Raw genomic sequence first — 25,622 nt, forward strand, 5'->3', positions numbered from 1 at the left:
ATTTCAACTTGCCAAGTAAATATGTCACTCTAGATAAACGTTTACAGAGGTTCATTGTATGAGTATCCCAGCTCAGCTTAGAATTCAGGTGTATGCCTAAAAATTTCACATTCTTGTTCTCTCTAGCAGATTTTAAGCTAAACAGTAAGGACTCTGTTTTGTTGCTATTAACGATCAACCTATTAACACTAAACCAATACTCAGCTTTATTAACAATGAGCGCTGTTTTCTGGCCAAGCTTTCCTGGATCTTTATCATTTATCAGAAATGTAGTATCATCTGCGTATAATATACATTCACCCTCAGTTGCATAATCAGGAAGGTCATTTATATAGACCAGAAAAAGAAAAGGACCGAGGACCGAGCCCTGTGGGACCCCATTTCTAATATCAAGTAGCCAAGACTTTTTATTTCCTATCTTGGTGGTTTGCAACCTGTTACTTAAGTAAGATTTCAAAAGATTGTATTCAATATCCCTCACTCCATAGTATTTTATCTTCTCAAGCAGAATAGCGTGATCCACAATATCAAACGCCTTACTTAAGTCTAGAAGTGTTGCAGAAACATCATGACCCAGTTCAAAGCACTTCAGTATATGGCAGACAAGACCTTCCACAGCTTTACCTGTAGATTTGCCACTCCTGAAACCAAACTGGGATGGCGTGATCAAGTCATTTCTCTCCATGTAATTGACCAATTGTTTCTGCATCAGACTCTCTACCACCTTTGATATAACTGGGACAAGAGAGATAGGTCTGTAATTATCTGGGCAAGATTTATCTCCTTTTTTGTAGACAGGCACAGTGACAGAAAACTTTAGACAGGAAGGATAGACACCATCAATGAGTATCCAGTTGATGAGGTAAGTCAAAGGTTGCAACAGTTCTTCTTTCAACTGCTTCAATAAGAAATTAGAAAGACCATAGAAATCCTCTGAATGAGAATTACTCAAACTGTCTATTACAGTGACCTCTCTCCATCCAAAAATGCACCTCTCTCTGTCTATTGTTTTATGAGTCAGCACCTTCATAGCACTAGACAAATCCGCATTATGGTCATTGGGTCTTTGTATATTATTACAGATGTTTGCAAAGTGCTCATTGAAATCAGTAGCAGAGATAGGTAGGTCCTCATCAATACGTTTTAGCCGGTTGGTCTCAGAATTAATTACTCTCCAGGCAGCTTTGCATTTGTTACTGGACTCACTAATAAAATTTCCATTGGCCTGCTGCTTTGCTTCTCTGATCCTCTGCTTGTATTCCCTTCTCAATCGACGATAAATCGGCAAGAGGTCTGTATTACATTTCGAAATTTCATGATATACCACCAAAATTGAACGGATTCTATCCAATTCAGGAGTGAACCAATTATTCAGTGGTAAGTTTGCTTTTTGTTTGCGAAATTTCTTCTTTAAAATTGGACAACACTGATTCAAAAGACAAGTCAAATTGTTTATAAACAAATTTGTGCCTAATTCAGCACTATCAACTTTGTTAAAAGCTTCAACCCAATCGATAGTGGATAGTTTATGTCTTAGTAAATCAATATTTGGACCTCTCACACTCCTGTAATAAAAGGGTTTTTCACTTTCTATACCTTTAGATTTTTTCAATTCCTTTTTTATATATGTTTCTATCCCAGAATGGTCTGATAAATGAGGCTCCTCTACAGTACATTCAATTTCGTTATGCTTTATATTTGAAAAAACATTGTCCAGGCAAGATTCAAACCGAGTAGGTTCATAGTTGAAGCAGTAAAAATTATTTGAACGGAGCATATTTTGAAATTTACGTGTATTAGCACTATTATTCCTAATATCAATGTTTATGTCCCCCGTTACAACTATTCTAAAAAGTTTAGATTTATGGAAATCACATAGATAATTGATGAAGTCGCTAGTGGCCTCTGTAAAATTTTCAACAGACGAACCGGGAGGTCGGTACACAGTAGCTATAATTAGTAGATCATTTCGGAATACAATAGTAGCTATTTCACATAGTCCCTCAGTGCAATATTCACTAACATCTACAATTTCATACTTATTATGATGAGAATAGGTCTCGTTAATAAAAATAGCAACCCCTCCGTGAACACTATTACTTCTACAAAACGCTGAGCCGAGTTTATAGTGAACAGGAATATACAAGTCTAATTCATCTTTATAGAGCCAGTGCTCATTGACACAAAGCACATCTATTTGACTATCCCTGAGAAACAACTCTAATTCATAAAATTTATTTCTAATGGATTGCAAGTTTATATGAAAAATATGGATGATTCAGTTGGATGATTTTATCCTACACTGTGTCGACTTTGATTTAGTGACAAAAAAGATGACTGAATCAGACTATTATTACCAGGTGACTCTGAAGATTGTCTCAAATTTAGATTTGAATGTAGGATAGGAGTACGAACAGTCATATTGGGAGTCAGGCAAAGAGATGTTGGAATCATCGTGGGCATATCATTTACATATTGTATAGCGGGAGAACAACAAGCATTAGGATTAGGTTTATCCAAAAGCACTTCAGTTCTTAACGATGTGAGATCGGCACCAAATAAGTCTCTCACGTATCTCGCCAGCCGGTTGACCATAATCCTCTTCCCTCGTCGGTTGAGATGAAGCCCGTGCCTCGAAAAGTGGAATCTTTTCAGGAACGTGTTAATATCCATGAAGTGAATGTTGAGTCCTCCTGTATAGTTTTTCACCGCTCTTGATAGGTAGGCGTTGGCGTAGCTGATATTCTCATTGAGGGCAGGATCGTCGTACCTGTAGGGCACACTGCATACCAGGATATTCGTTTTAGATCCACATCAGTAAGAGATCGCATTGCTTGGTCCAATGTCAGTTGAAAAGGTTCGTTTAGATGTAGGTCATTTGAACCCGCCAATAAAATGACACAATCATCTTCCGTAAAATCTTTGACTATGTCAAGACCTTGCTGAATAACGTGCTTCAACTTTGCACTAGATTTAGTACTTACTAAAACTTCCAATCCATCTCCAAATTTACTCGTAAAATTACAGAATTGCTTTCCCTGACTATCTGCTAGAATTGTGACTCTTTTTTCTTTTTGGAAGTATCACCGTTATGAGTCTTTGGTTTACTTCGAGTTGAGGGGTGTTGATGAACCTGAGCTATCACCTGTATTTTTTGTGGCATCAAAGGTGACGATGTATTTGAAGAGAGCACCGAAAATCGGTTTACTGTTTCTATGGATTTGACCTGTCTGTGTTCATTTCTTAGTTTAATTGTATTTCTAGGTGTACTAAAGTTAGTAAACTCAATAGAATTTCAATCCGAATTGAGTTTTTCTCTGTTGAGAATAATATTTTGCTCAGCTTGGATTATGTCTATGATAGCATTCTTACTCTTCAACTCTTCATCCAAAGCAAGCCTGGATGTCTCCAGACATTTAATTCGAGATTTGAGGAAATTTATTTCCTCCTCTGCTTTCTCCTCATTGATTAATGAATCCTCAAAACATTCTCTTCTTCTATTTCTTTCATCACTCACGAGCTTGGATAATTGTTTATTCTCCTCTGCTAGTTCTGTCAGATTGTTTCATGCTATGTTGACTTGAATATCTGCAGCATAGAGAAGTATGTTTTGTTTCCTGCATTGAGCCGTTTTTGTACTTCTTTCATCTCATCACTGTCATCCGCTATGTTAACTCCCAGGTAGGTGAAGTCATTCACTTTTTCAAAGCTATACTCCCCCACTGAGAGGGTTCTTCTGCAAAGATGACGTCTGCTTTGGTGCATGATCTTGGTTTTTTCATAGTTTACTTTTAGCCCTAGCTCATGAGCTGCCCTTTCCAAGTTTTCAAACATCTCTGTGACTGCCGCTACCGATCTTCCCGCTAGGTCAAGGTCATCTGCATACCCTAAGATCTATTGGGTTTTATTTATTAATGTACCACTTGTGTCAGCCAAAGTCTCCCTTATCACCATTTCCAATGCCAGGTAGAAGAGCACTGGTGCCAGGTCGTCTCCTTGTTTCAGTTCTTGGTTCACCTCAAACTTATCTGTCATTTCTCCATCTATCTTCACCTGACAGGTGGTCTTCTTCATTGTTGCTCTGACAAGTCTTACAAGTTTTTTGGTATACCGAGATCAAGCATTATTGTGTAGAGCTTTTCTCTGTTGATACTGTCATAAGCCTGCTTGAAGTCTATGTACAGATGATAGACATCTAATAGACATCTATGTTAAATTCCCAGAACTTTTCTGCTATTTGTCGGTCAACAAAAAGCTGGTCAGTAGTTGACCTACCTGATCTGAAACCAGCCTGATATTCTCCTAATATTCTCTCAGCATACACATCTATCTTATCTTTAATGATTGAGGTGAAGGTCTTATATGCTGTTGATAGGAGAGATATGCCTCTATAATTCTTGGGTTAAAATCTATCACCCTTTTTATAGATGGGGCATATTATGCTCATGTGCCAATCCTCAAGGAAAATTTCAGTTTTCCACACGGAGTTTATAAGATGAAAAAATTTTGCTGTTAATGAGTCACCTCCATACTTGAGTAATTCCCCTGGAAGTCCATCCATCCCTAGGGCTCGGTTACTTTTTATTCTTTCCAAGGCCTAGACAACATCAGATGATGTAGGTGGTTCAATGAGTATTTCTTCATCAAGGATTTCTAGTCTCTGGTCTGACAACTCATTGTGATCTGGGTTGGGACTAAGCAGCTGGCTGAAATATGTCTTCCATCGCTCCATAATGCTATCCTTATCTCCAGTTCTTTTTCCATTCATATCTTTACAAAGAGTTGTTTTTGGCTTGTGTCCTTTCTTGAACAAGTTCACTCCTCTATATGCTTCACGAGGGTCCTTTTTCTCAAAATCTTGTTGGATTTTGGTGACCTTGCTTTTGGAATATTCTCGCTTTTTCTTTTTATCACACTTTCAGCCTCTCTTCTTAGAATTTCATACTGTACTTTTTTGGCTCTGGTTGGTCTTTCAATATAGTGCTTTCGGGCCTCGTTTCTCCTTTCTACAGCCTCCCTACATTCATCATTGAACCAATTCTCCTGTCTCACCCGAGGACTAAATCCAATAGTCTCCTCTGCTGCCTGACTCATAGCCTTGTTTAGATCCTGCCATTCCTCCTCAATTGTCCTATTTCCCTCCTGTGCATTTTCCAGGAGATTTTCCAGTGCCTGTTGATATTCCTGCCTTTCACCATCCTCTTTTAGTTTATCTATATTGAGCTTTGGTGCCCTCTGCTGCCTTGTTTTGTCTCTACTTGGGATTCGGCATCTGAAGTCGATTCTCATCAGATAATCCAGATGATCCGAGTCGCAGTCTGCACCTCTGCAACGCTTGACGTTTGTGATGCTAGAAGCTGCTCTTCTATCATCAATTGGCTGACTATCAGCTGATTTCTGAGCGCCAACCCAATAGAATATTTTTGTTAGGTTCACCAAATAGCCTCCTTGGAATACGGCCCTTACGGCTGCATAATCTATTCTGAGATTAAAACTTGGCTGAGCACGACTTTGTTGCCTTCCATGCAATAACTATAACTATTATCAACTAGTAATGCGTACTATATTCTGTGCTAATCTCACATTGCATAATTGCTTTAGTAGAGTACAGTGCAGTCTGACTTCACAGAGGCCAGAATGTCTGTAAGCTCATTGTGTAAGAGAAAGAGCGAAAAGAAGAGCGTAGGTGATTTTGATAGAATCAGCTAAAAACGACAACAGTGTACTCCTATTATTCTCGTTAGAAATAACATTGGCAAGGACTTTTGCAAAACTATATTCAAGCTGATCTAGCTATCTAGCAAATAACTAGAAAGCTAATGAGGCTGTTACGTTGAAGCAATCTACATGCCGTGTGTGCCAAAACAAATGTTAGAGTGCTTGGAAGTGCAGGTTGAAGCTTGAAATTGGGAATATGGGATATTTGAAACTGGATGGTGAAACAGCTTTCGACTTTTTTAGAACTACTTGTACTAGAAAAACTACCAAATAAGGAATTGGGAAATTTGAAAAAAGTGAGGGGAGGGAGTGTGCCTTGCACTGTACGATCGATGACTCTATGACTACTTTCATTATATTATTCTTATTAAATACAGGTACATTTACAGTTACAGCTTCATTTACAATTTATATACAGTTACATTCCAATTCAAACAGTTCAGTTTTGAAAATTAGTTATTATGACATTGTTATTATGTTAATTGCTTCAAGTATTTATTGTGTTATTATGACATAAGTGTTTTATCGTGTTCATTCAATACATTTTTAAATGTATTGAAATTTCTATAGAAATATGGCCATTTTGTTAGAATCAAAAACTTACCATCAATTCCGTCGATGTGGTACCTATTAATGAAATAATGATATTTTATCCCGTTTTACAAAAGCATAGAAAATAACAATTTGAAAAATAGGAACTAAGTTGACCACACTAACCTGCATCCGTGGTCAACTTGCGGAAAAAATACCATAATCATCAGTACTCAACAAATTACATCTTGGTTATAACTTGATTATACAAAATAATGAATACCTATATCATTTATTATGATTGAAAAATTATGATGTTATTGTTAAGCTCCTAAATTTTGATAACTTTTGTGAAACTGCAGGTTCCGGACAGAGGAGGGAGGCCCAACGAGCAGGAGCCGCCTCCTCCAGAAATGCCCAGCTGGCAACAGAGGAGTGCAGGTAATCTTATCATATATTATACCGGCTGATTCAAAAAAGAATTTACAACTTTCAAAATTCATATAAATCTTATTAAACGATGTTCAGAGCTGGTTTTGGTGTTGTTTTAAAGGAACCCACTTGTTTTGACTCGCGTAGTCCGCTAGTGCCTGGTCGCGCCGCACAAGCGCTAACGGCAGTTACGTCAAAGATGGCTGCCTTCACTGGCCCCTTTTTTCCAATAGAGAAAGAACCATCAACGGCATAGTGTACCTTGATAACTTGCAAAATTTTTGCTACCACAGATCGATGAGGATGACCGAGAACGTTTTCTTTATGCAAGATGGCGAACCACCACATTATATGACTGAAGTCCGGGATTTTCTTAATGATCGCTTTCCAAATCAGTGGATTGGTCGTAATGCGCCAATTGCATGGCCCCCTCGTTTCCCAGACCCAACACCACAAGAGGGGTTTCATGAAAGTTGGTGTACGCACCTCCTTTGCTAGCCACTCTACATGAACTTAGAGCAAGGATTTTCGCTGCTGTTGAGCAAGTTTCGCCTGAAATGCTAGTGCGAGTCTGGCAAGAAATAGGCTATCGTTGGGATGTCTGCATATAACCAACGGAAGTCACATAGAACATTTTTAGTTTAAGGTAAAGAAACTTGAAGTGTTTTCCTTTAAAAAAAAACACCAAAATCAGCTGTGTACCTTGTTTAAAAAGATTTATATGAATTTTCAAAGTTGTCAAGTCCTTTTTGAATCACCCGGTATATCATTGCTCATGAAATCGAATTTGTTGAGAACTCTAATACGGATTTATGTTGTAATTTAATATGCTTACTACCCTTGAAGTTATGTCTATGCTGAACAATAATTATTTTGTTTATTGTGCTCCTCAACCTCAACTAGTTTTTCAACTTCAACAAATCTTGTCTAAAAATCTTGAGCGAGTTATGGGCTGATTTCCCTTCAAGTGTAGTCAGACCTAGAACAAATTTCAACCTTTAAATGTCCATATCAACATTATTATATTCCACACATTCCAACACATTGAAAGCCGTTGAAACTCTTCAGATAAATTTACTTTTTCATTATTGATTTGTTACATTATTTGATTTGTTCATCGGCAATAGCTAGAGCAAAACTTATTGATTTAATCAATCTGGATGAATTTCGTTTGGAGCCTATCACAAAATGATAAGATGTGTGTCTGATGTGTAAATATTACTAGTAGTTCTGCGAACAGTAGACCTCGCTCATGAATATAACTTTCAATATAATGAGAAGGGCCAGTACAGTAAGTACAGTATATTGTGAAGATTTAGCCATGCCATCTATTATTTTCTCCATTGAAAGTGCTAGAGACACTGTTTCCATGAACACGGGACTTATCAAGGAGGTACCTTTATATCGTCTCCATATTTACAATATTAACATACAGGGTGGCGCAAAAGTCACTGGACACTGCTATAAACAAAGACTGAATTTATTGTTTATTACAAAAAATACTTAGCATTATTTTTTATGTTCAAAATGTTTTCCGTCTTCATTAATACATCTTTCCAGTCTTTCGGGAACACTGTGACATACTTTATGGCATAGCCTGGTATCACTGTCCAAACCTTCAATGCGTCGTGTATGTAGTCTTTCAGTTCGTCGATTGTCTGAGGCTTTCGAGAATAAACAAAGTCCTTGACGACACCCCATACGATAAAGTCCATGGGCGTGATATCTGGTGAACGTGGAGGCATGTCTATATCTGCCCCTCGTCCAATCACTTTTCTGTGGAAAGTTTCGTTTAAATAATCGCGAACGTTAGTGGCATAACGTGGTGGAGCACCATCGTGTTGAAAGTAAATTTCTTGAAAGTTTTCAGCACACGTCATGAGTTCTGGTACCACGTAATTCTGAAGCATATCCAAGTATTTATCTCCTGTCACAGTTCCTTCAAAAAAAATATGGTCCAAGAACGCCAAATGATGATATTGCCCCCCAGACACTCACACCAGGTTGATTTAGTTGTTGTTCTAACAAAAGATTTTGATTGTCAGTATACCAGTAAGTACACTTAGGCCTATGTCTGTTTACTTGTCCGCTTAACTTAAAATTAGCCTCATCAGACCACACAATTTTATTGAACAAGTTAGGATCGTGTTTCTGTTGGTTAAGCATCAATTCACAAAATTGAAGACGTCGATCTGGATCATCTTCAAGTAACCCATGTAGCAAACGTGGAATGTAAACTTTGAAATTCTCTTTATGTAATATTCTTTGCACAGACCTTCGTGATAAATCCAGCTCAGATGCTAATCGTCTGGTTGATTTTCGTGGACTGTTGGTCACAGCTAAACATACCCGCAACACATTTTCCTCAGTTGAGACTGTTGTTGGGCGGCCAGATCTTGGTGCATCCATAACAGATCCATGTTGTTCAAATCTATCTCTTATGTCGTATACTGTTTGTCTAGATGGTGGTTTTGATGTAAAGTGTCTACCCCATTCATTAACAACTGCAGTAGCACCACTTTTATAAAATGTTTTTAAAGCGACGATTCTTTCTTCTTTCGTTAACATCGTGACAACTGTTTAACAAAAAAAAACTAATTCGGAAACTACAGCTTCGAACACGTCTCACAGAACACGCTTTCAAAAACTGACTAGATCGATTGTTGTGTTTGTCATTGCATGGTATTGCCAACTTGACGAGGCGTAATTATCAACATTTTGTAATACCAACATCATGGGCTAAAACTATTGTACTACATCTTCCTGTTATTTTATTTTTTTTTAGCCAACTGTCCAGTGACTTTTGCACCACCCTGTATATTACAACTTTTCTAATAATTAATTATAAGAAATCGGTCAACTGACGGAAAAATGGAATATGCAGTAGGCAATTTAGACGATGAATCGTCTCACAGACGATGGTGAGACGGAAAATGATTTTAAATAAGATGGGTTTGTTGGTGACAATGACAGGAGGTTGCTAATGATGTTTTCATGAAAAGTGGATTCAATTAGGACCTCCTAAATACTAAATATTTAGGAGGTCCACATTCAATGTTATGGCTTGTTATGCCTATGCAGAATGTTAATGCTCACAAATCAGTTTCCGATCTCATACCAAAAGGAAAACAAAAAAATTGACACTTTAGAGCGACACAAAAATGCATACAATGCAATAATTATTGTACCCGATGAACTGAAAATTCAGTTAAAAAACAACTAAAATAATAACTGATAGTTATGAATAAGAGAAGTTGGAGATTGAAGAAATGTTTATGATGTTAAATATTGTCTACAACTAAAATAGTTGTTGATCTATTAGTTGATTAATTTTATGATGATAAAACTAAACTATTTTAGTCCACAACTAAAATAGTTTACTTATCTGTAACATAGACAATAATAGTTATTTATGTATTGAGAGCGTAAAACTCGGCTTTATCGCTGGAACCACATACACATTTTTTTCTACAACTGCAGTATTGGACTCCAATACAATAAAGAGTTTTTTTTATAATTCATCCAATTAATTTGATAAATCAATTTAATAATAATTTATTCTATAATGATTCATATTATTAGAATAAGATAGAACAAAGAATAATTTGCAAAAAAATCTGGTCGAAACGAGATTTGAACCTGGGTCACACAGTGCGAGATTCAACGCTCCAGCTCTCTACACTATCTTGAGTTGTTGATACTACACGGTAGTTTCACGATGGAGGTTGTTTTGCGGTTTTTTAAATTACTAAAAAGGTCTTATCAAAAATCGTTACACATACGTTTCTGCGCCTTGTTTCAAAGAACTTGCATACCAAATTTCATCCAAATCGGACTATTACTGCGACTGTAACTGCGGTACAAACAAACAAACAGACAAAAGCCGATCGATTCGAAACTAAGACCTCAGCTTCGCTTCGGTCAACAAACGACCTATCAAAAGTCTCCAACGTTGCTATATTCTGCCTTGTGTACAAAATCCTACCTTTTGAGATTTGTTATTTTCGCAACTGATTGGAGAAAATTGGATAGTGAACTGCTTTCTCTATTGTCTATATATTCAGTTGAACTATTTGGGAGTATTTCATATAAATTTGAATCATTATATCCATATAGTATCTATACTAAAGTATTTTACAACAAAATGTTCTATATTATTATTCCAAATCGTACTTTGAAAGTTTTTATAGTGATGATTAATTTGGTCTCTTGCAGGTGGTGGAGCCGGAGGCTTTAGTGGTGGTGGTGGCGGAGGAGGGGGTAGAGGTGGATTTCAAGGGGGTGGGGGAAGAGTCCAAGGAGGGTGGAATCAAGGAGGAAACAGTGGTGGAGGGGGAGGAGGAGGATATGATAACCGTGGAGGTGGGTATGATAACAGAGGGGGCGGAGGAGGATTTGACAATAGAGGTGGTGGAAGAGGGGGATATGACAACAGAGGAGGAGGTAAAGGAGGTTATGATAATAGAGGGGGTTATGATAGTAGGGGTGGTGGTGGGGGAAGAGGGGGATATCAGGATAACTATGGAGATGGGAGAGGATACAGTGATACCAGAGGAGGAGGATATCAAGACAACAGAGGTGGTGGTTACCATAGAGACAATCAAGGAGGAGGTGGAGGGGGCTACCAGGACAACAGGCAGGAAAGGAGGGGGGGAAGAGGTGGTCGAGGAGGCTACCGATAGTCAGTAATTACAAAAAAGACTGCTAAGCAATATTTATTCAACTTTATAATAATCTTGTCTTGGTATTAAATATCAGTCCATCAATATTTTCTTGATATCTCATTTAAGGTTAGTTGTCAAGTATTATCTTTATCCACTTAATCTCAATTACATCACAATTATTTAAGTTACTGCGTCACTTCTCTTTGTACTTCTTTGGTGAATCACGTTTTTATTAATCAGAATGAATCCGAAAACGTTTCTTCTCCTTTATCATTATTAGATTACTTTATTATAACCGTATGTATCTTGTATGATCTATAGTAACCTATATTAGTATATAATCGCTTGTTTTTTTTTAATTATTGCTATGGAAAGTATCAAATTTACATCCTTGATTGAATCTCACCTTTATTGGATTTTAGTCCGCATTATTTTTTTTCAATGTCAATGTGAAATGCAGTTATTCAATGCTAATAAAACTTTGTTTTGTATAATTTTTAAGAGCTCTCATAAAATTATTATATGAATAGAATTATTATACATTTCACTTAATTTGGATGTATTAGACAATGCTTTAAAAACTTGGATGAAAAAATATATATAATTTCAAGGCAGTTGTATTTTGTTGTTTTCTCCTTTATCCCTCCTAAATAAAGTATGGTTGTTTTCATCTTTATCCCACCTGAATGAAGTATGGTAGGTACTGAACTGAAATTACTAGATTCCTACTATGTGAAACGAACTCTGAATCACATCAGTTTTAACATCATAATTGTCTCAAACACTCAATTCAACTTATAACTGAAGTTTAAGGTCTTAAAATCAATTTATAGTTTCAAATAAACTAATCAACAATACAGAAAAAACTATGGTACGGTATATGATAACTTTTATTTCATTTCAACCTCACTAGCCCTATAGGAAAAAAAATTACTCATAGATTTTATGTGGCGCACTCACACATCTTTCCTTGCTGTTATGAGAATTGATCACCTGACGCTAGTGTTGTCGCGCATCTGAGCCAGCTGGTGACAGGACAATAACGCTGGAGACATACGAGGTCAGCTATCTCTTCATAGTGAATCATTTAATAGAATCAACAGTTTGCAATTGGATAATCACATTTTCTGGAATTTCGAGCTTATTTTCAATTTTAGGTGAAAATGTTACTGAACATCAATAATTGTAGAGATTTTCATGCTCAATCTTTTCCACTCGAATCTTTTTGTTTAAATAGTATCTGAAGCCTGATAATTGGGAATCTAAAATCAAACTTTGCATAGATGGGGCGGAGCTCCAGAAATTTTTACAGATATGGGATTTGTGACACTTGATACAGCTTATCAATTTCTATTTTAGGTATGAATTTGATCAAAATCGTAGGAGCCGTTTTCGAGAAAATCGCGAAAAACACTGTTTTTGACAACATTTTAGCCGCCATCTTGAATTGCATTTGATTGAAATTGTTCGTGTCGGATACTTATAGTGTAAGGACCTTAAGTTCCAAATTTCAAGTCATTCCGTTAATTGGGAGATGAGATATCGTGTACACAGACGCACATACATGCATACACACACACATACAGACCAATACCCAAAAACCACTTTTTTGGACTCAGGGGACCTTGAAATGTAAAGAAATTTAGAAATTGGGGTACCTTAATTTTTTTCCTTACCTATGGTAATAGGGCAAGCAAACTAAAAAATCATCAATAGGATAAAAAGGGTTCAATAGTAGCCAGGCCCTAATCGCTGACTTGAATCTCACAAAACTCTAAAAATACGAAGGCGTAATTTCATGGTCTTACAGGTCTCCGAACAAGGTAATTCTTCAGTTTTGCATGTGCCAGTGTGGCCCATGTCTTCTATGCCATTAATTAAGCAGGCCATTGTATATCGATCTTGCAGCAGATGTAGGCTACTGTGGTCCATACTGAACCAATCTGGAGCAGACTGCAAGGACATTATTTTATCCATGTCTTTGTGTGCTTGTGTAGTGGTGATAATACTGAATGTGATGTACCTTCTGTTGAAATGGATTTGGCTTTGTTCACCATCAAACTTGCTTAAAGGATGAATATGGCTGGTAATGTTAGGATATATACGAACTTCCACAAAGGTGGTACGGTATTCAGTCTTCAGCGAGCAATATAGGATAAAGTCTATACGATGATGATACTGTAATGTTGCCAGCTATTTTTATGAAAAAGAACTGATATTGTATTGGTGTAACTTGAAGCTATAATAATCTAACCGAATATTTGATTCTTTCCATTTATGATTAGGTAATGTAGTAGCATAATAAATGGAGGAAGGATATGTAATTTAGGCATATTATATTTGATATAGACAATATCATTGGTTATTCAATGGCACCGTTACCTTGGACGATTACACATCTTTACCACGATCGCGTTGTCGGCGTTTCTCCTGTTCCCCTATACACGCTCAAATTCGCGCTGTATATATGAAACCATGAGCCAGCTCGGGGGCGCGACAGTCGAGACCGGCGACATTCGAGGCCTGCGACAGTAGAGGACTGTTTTACAGTCCTCTACGGTCGTAGGCCTCGACTGTCGGTAGTGTACAAAAATTGGAGAGGCCTCAACTGTCGTCTAACGCAGGCGACATTTGAGGCCTCTTTTTCAGGAGTCCTCTACCGTCGCTGGCCTCGAATGTCGCTGGTCTCGACTGTCGGGCCTGTACAAAAATTAGAGACTCGCTTGCAGCAGGCGACAGTTGAGGACACATCCTACTGCGATTCCAGACAAAATACATTTTGTAATGATTATAAATTCTGATTTGTTGAAAACCAAATAATGGAAACTTCCGTCATAAAAAAGCATATGAACTTTGAAGGTAGATAGGGCTTATCCTTAAAGGATTTTCAGAACGATCATCTTTGTGAAGAATTACAGCTTAATCAGTCAAGTATTTGAAGCGTGATGAGCTCACATACAGACAGAAAGACAGACACGATCTCGTCTTATAGATGGATAGAAGATAGATAAATATTTAGATTTGTCAATGAAGGAGGCATAATGCAGTAGTAATGGATTCCCATTACTTAAAAATATGTTTAGGGACCATCATCCAAGTACTGGAATGTATATGACTTGACCACCTTTGTTGACGAAACTCAATTGGAGGATGGAAAGATGCTGGTATCTTTATTTTACATGCCGAACTTTCAAAGTTACAAGAATTTAAAGTTATAAATAATTTAAAAATTCAAAAGTTACAAAATATATTAATAAGCTTCAGAGAATAGAAAAAGGTTATATAGTATGATGCTTAGAGTAATGAACAAATTTACCTTTTCATATAATCTAGGAAGTTGATTTTAAAAATCAACAACTTTACATAAACATTCTTCCTTTAAAATATTTTTTACTGTGTTTTTGAAAATTATACCCGAAAGATCTCTAACAATTACTATATATAATTAGGCATATAATTTTGTACCTGTGTGAAACCACCTTTTTTGAGATCTTGCAATTTGTAGAAATTCAGTTCTAAGATTATTCCTGTGCCTAGTATTTATAACTTGCACTTTGCGCTCAGCAGGGGGCTTCGCCCGCGGCACCCCTGAAAATGTTTTTCTGGTATAATATATATTATTTTTGGTTGATTTTTTTTTAATTTGGGGTTGGGCTGTGCCCCTTGCACCACACAATGTTTTATTGGAGTGATAAAAGTTTTGGGTTGGACATTTTTAGGGTTTAAACGTTTTTGAGGCCTAAAAAATGATTTGTTTTAACCTTTTTGTGCGCTTGATATTTTTAAAATAAATTAACTTGCATTTCCCTTATTTTCTAACCATTCTCTTCCATTCAACTCAGATTAATTTTCTGAACGTCTTATTCCTTTAGCTTTGTTGATAAAATTATTCAGTAAAAAGTTAGATAATTCTGAATTTATTTCAATTCTTCTCTCATGAATTATACAAAAGCCATTGTTTCGAGGAAGTAGTAGCCATTGAACTGAGAGACAAGGAAGAAGATGAGAAATGGTATTGAATAGAAATAGATGGAGAAACAACAGCCAGCAGGTAGCCATCCAGCTCTGTATAGGGTCGGTTGCACAGAAGCCTGTCAAACTTAAACCATGATTGAATGCTATGAAAAGAGGCGCCTTCTTTTCAAAAAAGACTGACCTGATTGGTTCTTCTGGCATTTAATCATGATTAAAATTCAACAGGCTTTTGTGCAACTGGGACAATGGGTTTGTTTAATTTGGAGTTAAAGACCATCTTCCTATATGAGTAGGTGGGTCTCACCATATTTCCTGCTATGCTGATTCACTCATTATAGCAGACAATCTTCATAATTATTGAGCTACGACTTTAATTTATAACAATAAATTGATATCAACAGGTACACCTTTACATGCTGACTAAAGACTTGAATTAATCATACCCTTTCATTTCCGAAATACCTGGTAAGTTGTTATAGCATAACATATATTAGTCAATATAGACATCCACTACACAGTTCATAGGTTCGTATAATTGATTTTTTGAGTTCATATCATCAGTTTCTTATTCAGTGTTCCTATAGCTTCCTTTAATGCTACTCTTGCTCACTATTTTTAATATCTTATTTATTGCCAACTGTTCTGTAACATCAGAATCTACAAAGGAGCCTCAAAATATCTTGTGATTTATATATTAGATTTCCTATTGAATAGGACTAAGGCCTATTCATACAGAAACCACATGGTACAAATTGTATTGGTATCATGTGGTCGCTGTATTCATAGCCCAAAACATAGGCCTAAGAAGTCCTGCAACTAGAGAGTTAAAGTATGCAATATTCACATTAAAAGGACAATATCGTTTTGAGTGAACCAATGTTTGCAATGCACCTTTGAAGAGCTAAACGAATCTTATCGCTCTTGTCAATATCCTAAAAGTAGCAAGTTCTTCAGCCCGGGGAGCTTACCAGTTTCTATAGTATTATTATCACCTCCTGACTACTTCTAAGCAATCTACTATCCGTCTGATTTCATCTTCTTTGTCTTATTTCATTGACGCAGTACAATGAATACTGAATACTGTTCTTGTTTCTCAAATGATCATCATTTTTTCTCCTTTAGGAACTTCGGCCAAAGGATATAGAATATTTACAGTGTATGTGAGAGGGAATGATATTAACAGAGTACCAGATCACGATCATGAATAGAATAGATTAGGTTTGATTTGATGAAAATATATTCATTCATTCATGGAAATTGCAATAATACTTGTTCTTTCTGGTTTATGCTCTTATTCACAATGAGAATGAAAAAACGAATTATTCAATGTATTTAACTAAGGATGGGAACATCCTTAGAAAGATTGTAGTCTAATGAAGGAGGAATGAAATTCGGCATAATTCTCTATTTTTGAGAAGGACATGAAAGAGTATTCCTTCTATGAGCCGGAGTATGGTGGAATAGAGCTGTTAGAAAGATAAGCTGATACTGTATTGAATAGAAACTGAGAACTAAACCAAACATGGATAGTTGAATGAATGAATGAATGAATGATAAAGAAATTTGATGGTGCAATATTCGACTCATATTTTGGGACTTGACCCGTACTTTTCAAGAAATAGCCAATTCATATTACGTTTCAAGGAATTTTATTATTAGGCAGGTGGACAATGATAATGCTCAGCGCACATCCAGATTCAGAGTTCTGCTTCTTTAGAAAACTGTTATTTGCTGAATGACAACAAAAAGGCGTACGGAATGGAAAAACATAACATATCAAGTCCATGAATAGAATTCATGAGGTGGAATAAGCTGTAACGGTGTTGAATAGTAGGCCCTACTGTATTCAATGCAACACATTTTGGGAAATACGTGCTCCAAAATATACAAAGCTTATGTGTTTTAAAGAATTCCCAAACATTTAATATGACAATAGGTTGACATTATTTTCGTTTGTGTTCACATTCATACTTTGTTCGTTCATCAAAAATCCTACTTCAAAATGTTTTCAAAAACCTGAGAGAAACTAACAATCTGGTGATGTTAACCGTTGTGCATTGTATTACCACATAACGAAATTACAAGTGAGAGACCAAAGTTGCTCTTGACACTTGACAGTTACACTTTATGGTGTTTGACTTCAAAGAAAAACACATTAATTCAGTTTTCAATAAGTTATCATCATAGTTCAGTTTAAAGTAGCCTAACAATAATAGCCATGGTTATATAGTCATCGTCAGTTACTTCTAATGGAAGAAGACCGTTTAGAGAAATAATTCCAAAGTAACTGAAAGATTCTTGGAACGATTCTGTAGTATTGGACAATGTCAATAAAAAAACTTGACCCCCTATTCGCGACCCCCTCCCCGCCCCAGAAAAATGGCTTCAAATCTATCGTAAATTGGTGAGAAAGTATGGAATTATGAAATTCAATTAATTTTAAGGTGAAAAATGAGAAAGAATTTCTAATAAAATTTTTAAATAGACTATATATTTCCGATTTTGTGGAATTATTACGAAATTTTGATTTTCAGAAAGTTATTGATATCTTTGGTTTCAACTTGAAATATACATACAATTTATGTCAATTGTAAAACACTAGTATTGTTAAATACTATTATTATTTAATGACTTCAGGTTAGTTACCTTTTCTAATGGGCCTTTCTTCTCGGCAAGATCTTGCACATCTACCGGACGTTTTTCGAATGAACTTTCATTACCATCGCACGCTTCTTGCACAATCTCCACTTATTAATAATCCCCTTTTCCTAAAGAGACTCAATCGATTTGTGCGATAATAATGTTGTGTGCAACCAGAGGCAGATTCTAGGCGGGGGGAGGTGGGGGTTGGTCAAGGATTTATATTATCTGAGCTAATGTCACGACGCTCAGGTAACGTTTCTCTTCTCGAAATATGAGCAGACATGGTGAACTTGAAGACTGCACAATACCAATACAATCCATAATTATTATTATAGACTTAAAGAACTGGGAAGGATGTTTTAATGGTTAAGCGCAGTTGAATCTATCCAAAAATACTATCAATACCGTTCCAACCTATTCCGCTTCATCAATTCCATACACTTAACTCTTATAATAATTATCATGCATCATCTTCATTGTTAATTTTTGATTCTTCATCTTCATAGAACTCGTAGAACTCTTCATAGAATCTCTTTTGGTATCATAGAATTAGAAACAGAGTTTGTGGTAACTACAATCACAATCAAAAAGTTAGTCTTGACGTGGAGTTGATTTCTAACCATGGTAAATTGGAACATTCTTCAAAACCTAGATTCGAATACCGAAATCAATCTAAAAATTTACAAGCAAATCAAATCAAATCAAATCAAATTGGTTTTTATTATCATGATTTCAGGGTACAAATATTCATATTATACAACAACGTTACATCTTAAAACTTACAGTTGAACTAAAAAATTAATCATTATAACTAAATCTAGTTGTTATCATATCGTAGCTCCAAAAAATACAACATTATATTTTAAAAAAACATCATGAAAACTCTTCACAAAGGCAAAGCCTGTGTGTGGAAGAGGGTCTTGGCGATGATTGGCTAACGTCGGACTGTCCCCATACTTGCATCTATCACATTCTTGGGTAAACCAGGTATTAATATCAGAAAAAAATTGAAGTTTAAAGGATTTTAAGTATAAAAGATGTAAACATTTAGAGTTAAATTTGGACTATCATTACACGACATTTGTTCTATTTATACAATGAATTAATTATCACTTCTATATTTTTGTCCTCCCAATCTCCTTTAACCAGTCATTAACATTTTTTTTATAAATATTTTTGGATTTACCTTCGGTATTACGTAGATTTTCAGGCAGATTTCTATACAGAGTGTGTGCTATATAATAAGTATTAGTAGTTTCCTATTGCTTCTGACGAACGAGTTCGATAGCTGTGCTCAATTTTCTTAAATATATCTTTATGATTTTTGTACATGTATATTCTTCAAAAATTTCATCAGTAGGAGTGCGTATACGTTTTCTTAATGCTGTTTTAATAATAGATTTCTGTGTAACTTCTAAGGGTTTTAGTAATGTTTTATAGGCACCCCCATAAGCTAAAATTCCCACTTCGATAAGTGACTGAACATAAGAAAAATATATATTTCGTAGCTCTTTTAGTGATAGGATTTTGTTTAATTGGTAAAAAATGTAAATGGCTTTGCGAATTTTACTTTTCAAGAATGCAATATGAGCCGACCAATTCAATTTCTCATCTATCATTACTCCTAAATATTTATAAGCATTTGATCTGATTCCTTGTAATGATAACTCATCAAATCCTTGTAGTGGAGAATTATTGAAAATTGTTGATCAAGAACTTGAAAGTATTAATGGTTATTTAAGTTTAAAATCTGTAGCCCACAGTCATCTGCACATTGGAAATGGTGAAAAGAGGAAGAAAGAAGGTGATGATGAGGTGGAAAGGGAAGTTAGATGGAATAGTGGAGAGGAAAATGGAATTGAATCGAATTATGAAATTAAGGAAAAACTTGGAGAACGGAATGAGAATGTACACAAAATGAGGAGAGATGAGAAAGATGTGGAAATGGAAGAAAGTCAATGTATTAATTTAGAAAGAAATTAAAAAGAAATATTGGCTAGTATTGGGAAAAGTGAAATTGATAAGGATAATTATAGAATGAAGAATATGTATGAATTGATGCATACTCAATAAAGAGAAGGAAAATAATGAAAAGATTTCTAAGTACCCAAACAGCCAAAGAAAGTCAGTTTTATCAAGCAGTGTTGCATGTAATGCAGTGTTATGTTTTGTTCACGTTCGTTTCATTTTGTGTGTTTAGTTTATATTTGTTTTATTTTCCATATTTTGTTTATGTTTGTAATCCTTTTCATATTCATTTACTTTATGGCTTGAGGGCAAGCCAATTTGTCAGAATGGCCGAGTCTAGGATATGAGATTGTAGCTATGTTCATTCTATTTTGACGTATGATGTTATCATCATATGAAAGTAATCATGTGTGATTCATTCCATAAGCTACATCATCAATGAAATAATTAATATATTTAGTTTTTACGAGGAAAGCTCAATGTATGGATCAAAAAATCGTAAAATGTGAATGTGTGAAATTAATAAAAGTTATTGATTTGTAACAGTATATGGATTTTTTGAATAATATTCAACATCTATAATGTACTGAGAATTTGACATCCAAGTATCAAAAAGATATTCACGAGTTTGAAAATTTCGTTTTTATGAAGAAGCAGCTAAGGTATATTTTCAGTTGTAAAGTATTATTATTCATAATGTGGAAGGAATAATTGGATATAATATATTATTCAATTGCTGGTAAATCCATACAAATTAAATGATAATTCTTTTGGTGCTGTCTATCATTCTGGAGAGCCTAGCGCAGGCGACAGTTGAGGCCTCTTTTTCAGGAGTCCTCTAAGGTCGCAGGTCTCGACTGTCGGGAGTGTACGAAAAATAGAGAGGCCTCAACTGTCGCCTAACGCAGGTGACATTTGAGGCCTCTTTTTCAGGAGTCCTATACCGTCGCAGGTCTCGACTGTCGGGGTTGTACAAAAATTAGAATGGCCTCAACTGTCGCCTAACGCAGGCGACATTTGAGGCCTCTTTTTCCTCTTTTTTGAGTCCTCTACCGTCGCTGGCCTCGAATGTCGCCGGTCTCTACCGTCGCTGGTCTCGACTGTCGCAGGACTCTTCTGTCGTTTGCCTCGTTTGACATCGACCCGCCAGCTCTTGTAAGAGCGGCTATGAAGTACGATTGAATACAAAGCGCATGCGCCGTTTAACGGTGCATTTCTCTTGTGTGTCACTCCAGTAGAGATGGGAAGTTCGGATCACTTTACTGATTCGGGTCAATCGTTCACTTTCACTCCACTCCAGCCATCTGTGTAATCCACTTGTCAGCTGATTGATTATGAATAATATCTATATCTGATAAATCCTATCTTCAGAGTAGATGATACATATAGTGATATCCTTGAAATGCAGAATTTCAAAAAAACCCTGTTTTTTACATCGACGCGCAGTTGAAAAAGGAATATTCCTGCCAAATCTCATTGAACTCTACGCGTTTGGCCGTAATCGCGTTACAGACAGACAAAAGCAAATCGACTTGAAACATAGACCTCACTACGTTCGGTCAATAAATTGATTAGTAAACAAATCACTCATCCATTGGAGCAGTTTATCAGGGAGTTATATTGTTTTTAGACCTATATAGTTAATTTTCCATAAAAAAGCATTTGACATTGCAATAAAATTTAGTATTTCAAATATTTAATATGTTTCCCGCTCATCGTGATTCAAACATCATACCAACCTAAAAATTATCCCAAACTTGATTTATCAAATAATGTACATTACAAAAGTGATATTTCTCAAATTAAAGAATCTCTTAATAAACTTTTTTACGTATTTTAATTTGAGAAATCGGAATCCTATTATTATTCATCTCTTGTATATGGAAAACATTTCGAATACCTACTATGTATGCACTGCGATAGAACTTTTTATGGAATCTCACTTACAAAAACTACTAAATTCAGAAAATTCTGGTATTTGAAGAAGAAATTCCTCATGAATAAAGTATATAATAAATTATAATGAAAGCAGAAGGATAATAATGAGTTTCTAAGCCAATGAACCAATAACCAATTGGTTACCCGGTGAAGTTGATGGCCGAGGGTGTGTGTTTCTGTCCGTGAGAAAGTAGTTCATCTATGCCTGTCTGTGGAATATGTCAAGCTTGAAAATTGGTAGGCTCATAAAAATAATTTGTTGTTTCAATTATTTTGTTTTTAATCATTTTTTAAATGCTATAATATCTAAGAATATTATAATGACTTGTTTCTTTTTTGAGCTAGGCTATTCGTAGGTCATGTTTGTGACAATCTTGTCTCATATCAATTGAATAAGAGCCCTTGAAATAATAATCCCAACTCTTACCCAAATAATACAATAATATTACACTTTTGTACATCAATGTTCGTTGTGAGTAATGGCATCAGGTACCATTGCAAAAGTAAATTAGATGAGGTTATTTCAATACCGTAATCATTCTAGTGTTTTTGTATAGTCATAATAAATTTTATACAATATCAACAACAATCTAAATAAATGTCTAATAGAGTAGATTAATGCACCTTCATCTATAAATAGAAGTTATTCACTTTAATTATTGCTAGGAGTTTTGTATTTTTGTTATTTTAAATTAAGTCGTTTTAGTAATTAACCTAGTCAAAGCAAGAACTTGCTAATAATAGTCCAAATAAAGATTATGTCTTGTGTTATAGTGTTTTTGAGACGTGACGCTCTGTTATGAAATTATTGAGATGGATATCATGGGCTGTAAAATTGATGGTCACATCAGTTGACCTGTTGGAAATCTAGAAATGCTGGACGCGCGTTCGCTAACAGCTCAAAGAGAACCAGCGTGGCAAAGCAAAAACAACAGTATTCGGTCGATTCCTCAGCATACTGCAGTCATGCGGCCCCACGGTATGAACGCCAAAAAATGGCCAACATTGAATTTTAGTCACATTCCCTGCTTGATAAACCCTGCTTCATGCTAACTGGTTACGGAATTTCGAGGGGCTCTTTTGTATATAGCATGGGACTGAGAATGGGAACTGGTGACTGGTCTCTATTTCTAAATTAATCTTGCGTTTTAATCATTCAAATTATTAACTTTTGACATATTATTATACGATAATCATTCACAATCCATATAAATGTAACTAAATTAGCTATAGCTTGAATTAACTCTGTGTATAACAAGTTTATCAAGTATTTTTGTAATAGATTAGATATGCTTTGTCTTGTAAAACTAACCTTCCCCTTTATTTGGCCCGTATAATATTGACCATCAGACTCGGCTACCATTTAGACTAGAGAAGTGTCTAAGGGAGTCATGGGACATTGATTCGTAATTCTCATTACACTAGGGTCGCCAGCCGAGACACCAGATTTTGGTCACCAGCTGATGGCTCACTGGCAAACCAACCTGTTGGTTAATATAATACGGGTCTTAGGGTGCATGTTATCTTATTGCAATCTTATTTGCTTTCTAGGCCAGAGGTCCTCTGCTAAAAAAGAAAAACTAGGTAGTAATTCAACTGCTTAAAATTTGGATATGTAATACTATAGAATACTTCAATCAAAAAGTTGCTAGGTTGCCCTTTAAAATGATAGAAGTTTTATGAATGACAAATTTCACACTAGAGAAAGAGGTAAAGCTGGCAAAAATGTATCTTGCTGATTTAAGCTGAACATTCAAGTAGAATACTCCGAATCTTCCGAGTAAAGTGTGGAAAGATTGAGAAAAATCAAACTACATCAAAGACTAATGTGCCTCTGCCACTCTTGTTGGACAGCGATGTTTTATGTCATTTGAGTTTTTATATAGCTTGTCAGTGTTTCGAAACCCAACGCTGTATAGATCCTGTGATCTCTTTTCTCTTTATTTTTATTATCGATCCAAAAACCTACAAATCTACCATGATGTTTATTAGAGCAGCAATCAGAGCAATATAAAAAATAGAACGTTATTTTGTTCAAATATAATTATTCCCTTCAGTGATAGAGGCTATGTCTGTTTGTATTTAAATCAATAATAATTGTAGTCAGCAAAAAAAATAGATTTCCAACTATTGAACATCAAAATTCAAATTTCATTCAACTTGAATATTGAAAAAATGGGCCAAAAAGTATACATAAGTGTAGTAAAAGTATAGTTATATTGAAGAAAATGGGAGTAGTTACTTGCATTTTTTGAAAACAATTCACTATAGTACAAAAAAAATATTGGGTGCCAATATCATCCATATTTTTTATTTTAACTTTTTTAAATGAAAATATTATGTCCTCAATCATTTTTATTAAAGGGTGCTTCCTCCTATCAAATAATATTAAACTAAATCTATGAAGTAGAGGATTGCAAAAATATCCGTCCATTTTAATCAGATTGAGAAAAATATCATTTCCCACGTAGAGACATGATTCAGATATTATGAGAATTATTGTAATTAATTCTAGCTCATTGAAATTCGATATTGAAATATCTAGAAAACTCACAGACATTCATATCTAATATAAAGGTCGTAATCTATTTGTAGAATCTGGAAGGATGTTTTCAATGCATTAAAAACGGATTCTCCAGAAACTCTATAGATCAGCACAACCATTACCTACACTGAACCTGTCAAGTTGAAACTTTCAGTCGTTCAAGAAAACGCTGGAAAAACTTACTCCAAAAGCAAAATAAATATTTTCAGTTTAATTTGACAGTTCTCTTTACACAACATTTCTAGACCCAAATGTTAACGTACCAAACCTTTGTACCAAATGGTAACGTTTTCTGTCATTTTTTTCTGGAAAATCTGAGAAAACTCTGGAAAAATGCCGATTTTGGGCGTATCTTTAGAAATTTCCTCAAATCCGTTCTTATTATGCCTCCTAAGGTAAAACTTGAGATACCTGCCAAATTTGAACATATTTTTAGCATTAGTAGATTTTTAAAGTAGAGTATTAAGCAATTTCGCTTTTATAAATGGAATATAAGACTTCAGTTATAAAATCTATCAAATTAATTAATTGAAAATCCACTTTCTCTTGTCAAATCAATGGTAGCCTATTTACATCAGTTTTTTCTCATACGGCTTCCTGTGTTTAGTCTTGTTCTGAACGAATAAGAAGAAGTTAGTAGTTGAAGCTCTGTGAAAATGCCAAATAAAGGTAATTGAATCCAAGGCCAGTCAATGAGAAGAACGATAGAAGTAAATTCTCAAGCTCACTTGGCCAGACTATCATAATTGATTTTAGCATTTTTGAAATGTGACTAGCTTTCTCTCCGCTAGCTTCCATCATTATTAAATCAAAGATATGGGATTTTTCAATTTATGTTATTTTTTACAGTAAAGCCTCGATCAATTGAATCTGTTGGTCGATGTGGTGGGTGCTCGAATCGCCTTTTTTTCAATAATCGCTCGTTGACAGGAATATTAGGATTTATAATATATGTTTTTAATAATTAACTAGAACCCTTTCTGGTTTATTTTTTATAAGAACCTTCACTCGTGTTTAGGAAAAAATCAAAAAGGGATAAGTTATTGATTAGCACTGAAAATATACATCACAAAAAAGATTAATTGTAAATTTTATAAATAATTTTAAATTATTGTATTGAATATTCTATCTTTGAAATCAGACTGCCATAACATTTAAAAAGTAAAATAAATTTTATGCTAAGTAGAAAGCAGAGACTTTTTCGAAGG

The 25,622-nt window shown here is 35.3% G+C and overlaps 2 protein-coding genes across 2 annotated transcripts in view; both read left to right on the forward strand.

Moving 5' to 3' along the window:
• Positions 1-11,363, forward strand: part of LOC111050718 (protein FAM98A) — a 62,568-nt gene extending 51,205 nt beyond the window's left edge. Inside the window, exons 13-14 of the mRNA XM_039422812.1 lie at positions 6,612-6,690; positions 10,897-11,363. Of these exons, the coding sequence (XP_039278746.1) occupies positions 6,612-6,690; positions 10,897-11,363 (546 nt within the window). The remainder of the gene's footprint in view (positions 1-6,611; positions 6,691-10,896) is intronic.
• A 10,585-nt stretch (positions 11,364-21,948) lies between these two features.
• LOC111050717 (cytoplasmic protein NCK1) overlaps positions 21,949-25,622 on the forward strand; it is a 37,654-nt gene continuing 33,980 nt past the window's right edge. The window contains exons 1-2 of the mRNA XM_039422813.1: positions 21,949-22,106; positions 22,644-22,848. Coding sequence (XP_039278747.1) covers positions 22,743-22,848 — 106 coding nt within the window. The 5' untranslated portion in view covers positions 21,949-22,106; positions 22,644-22,742. The remainder of the gene's footprint in view (positions 22,107-22,643; positions 22,849-25,622) is intronic.

This window comes from Nilaparvata lugens, chromosome 3, assembly GCF_014356525.2.
Source record: "Nilaparvata lugens isolate BPH chromosome 3, ASM1435652v1, whole genome shotgun sequence".
NCBI lineage: Eukaryota > Metazoa > Arthropoda > Insecta > Hemiptera > Delphacidae > Nilaparvata > Nilaparvata lugens.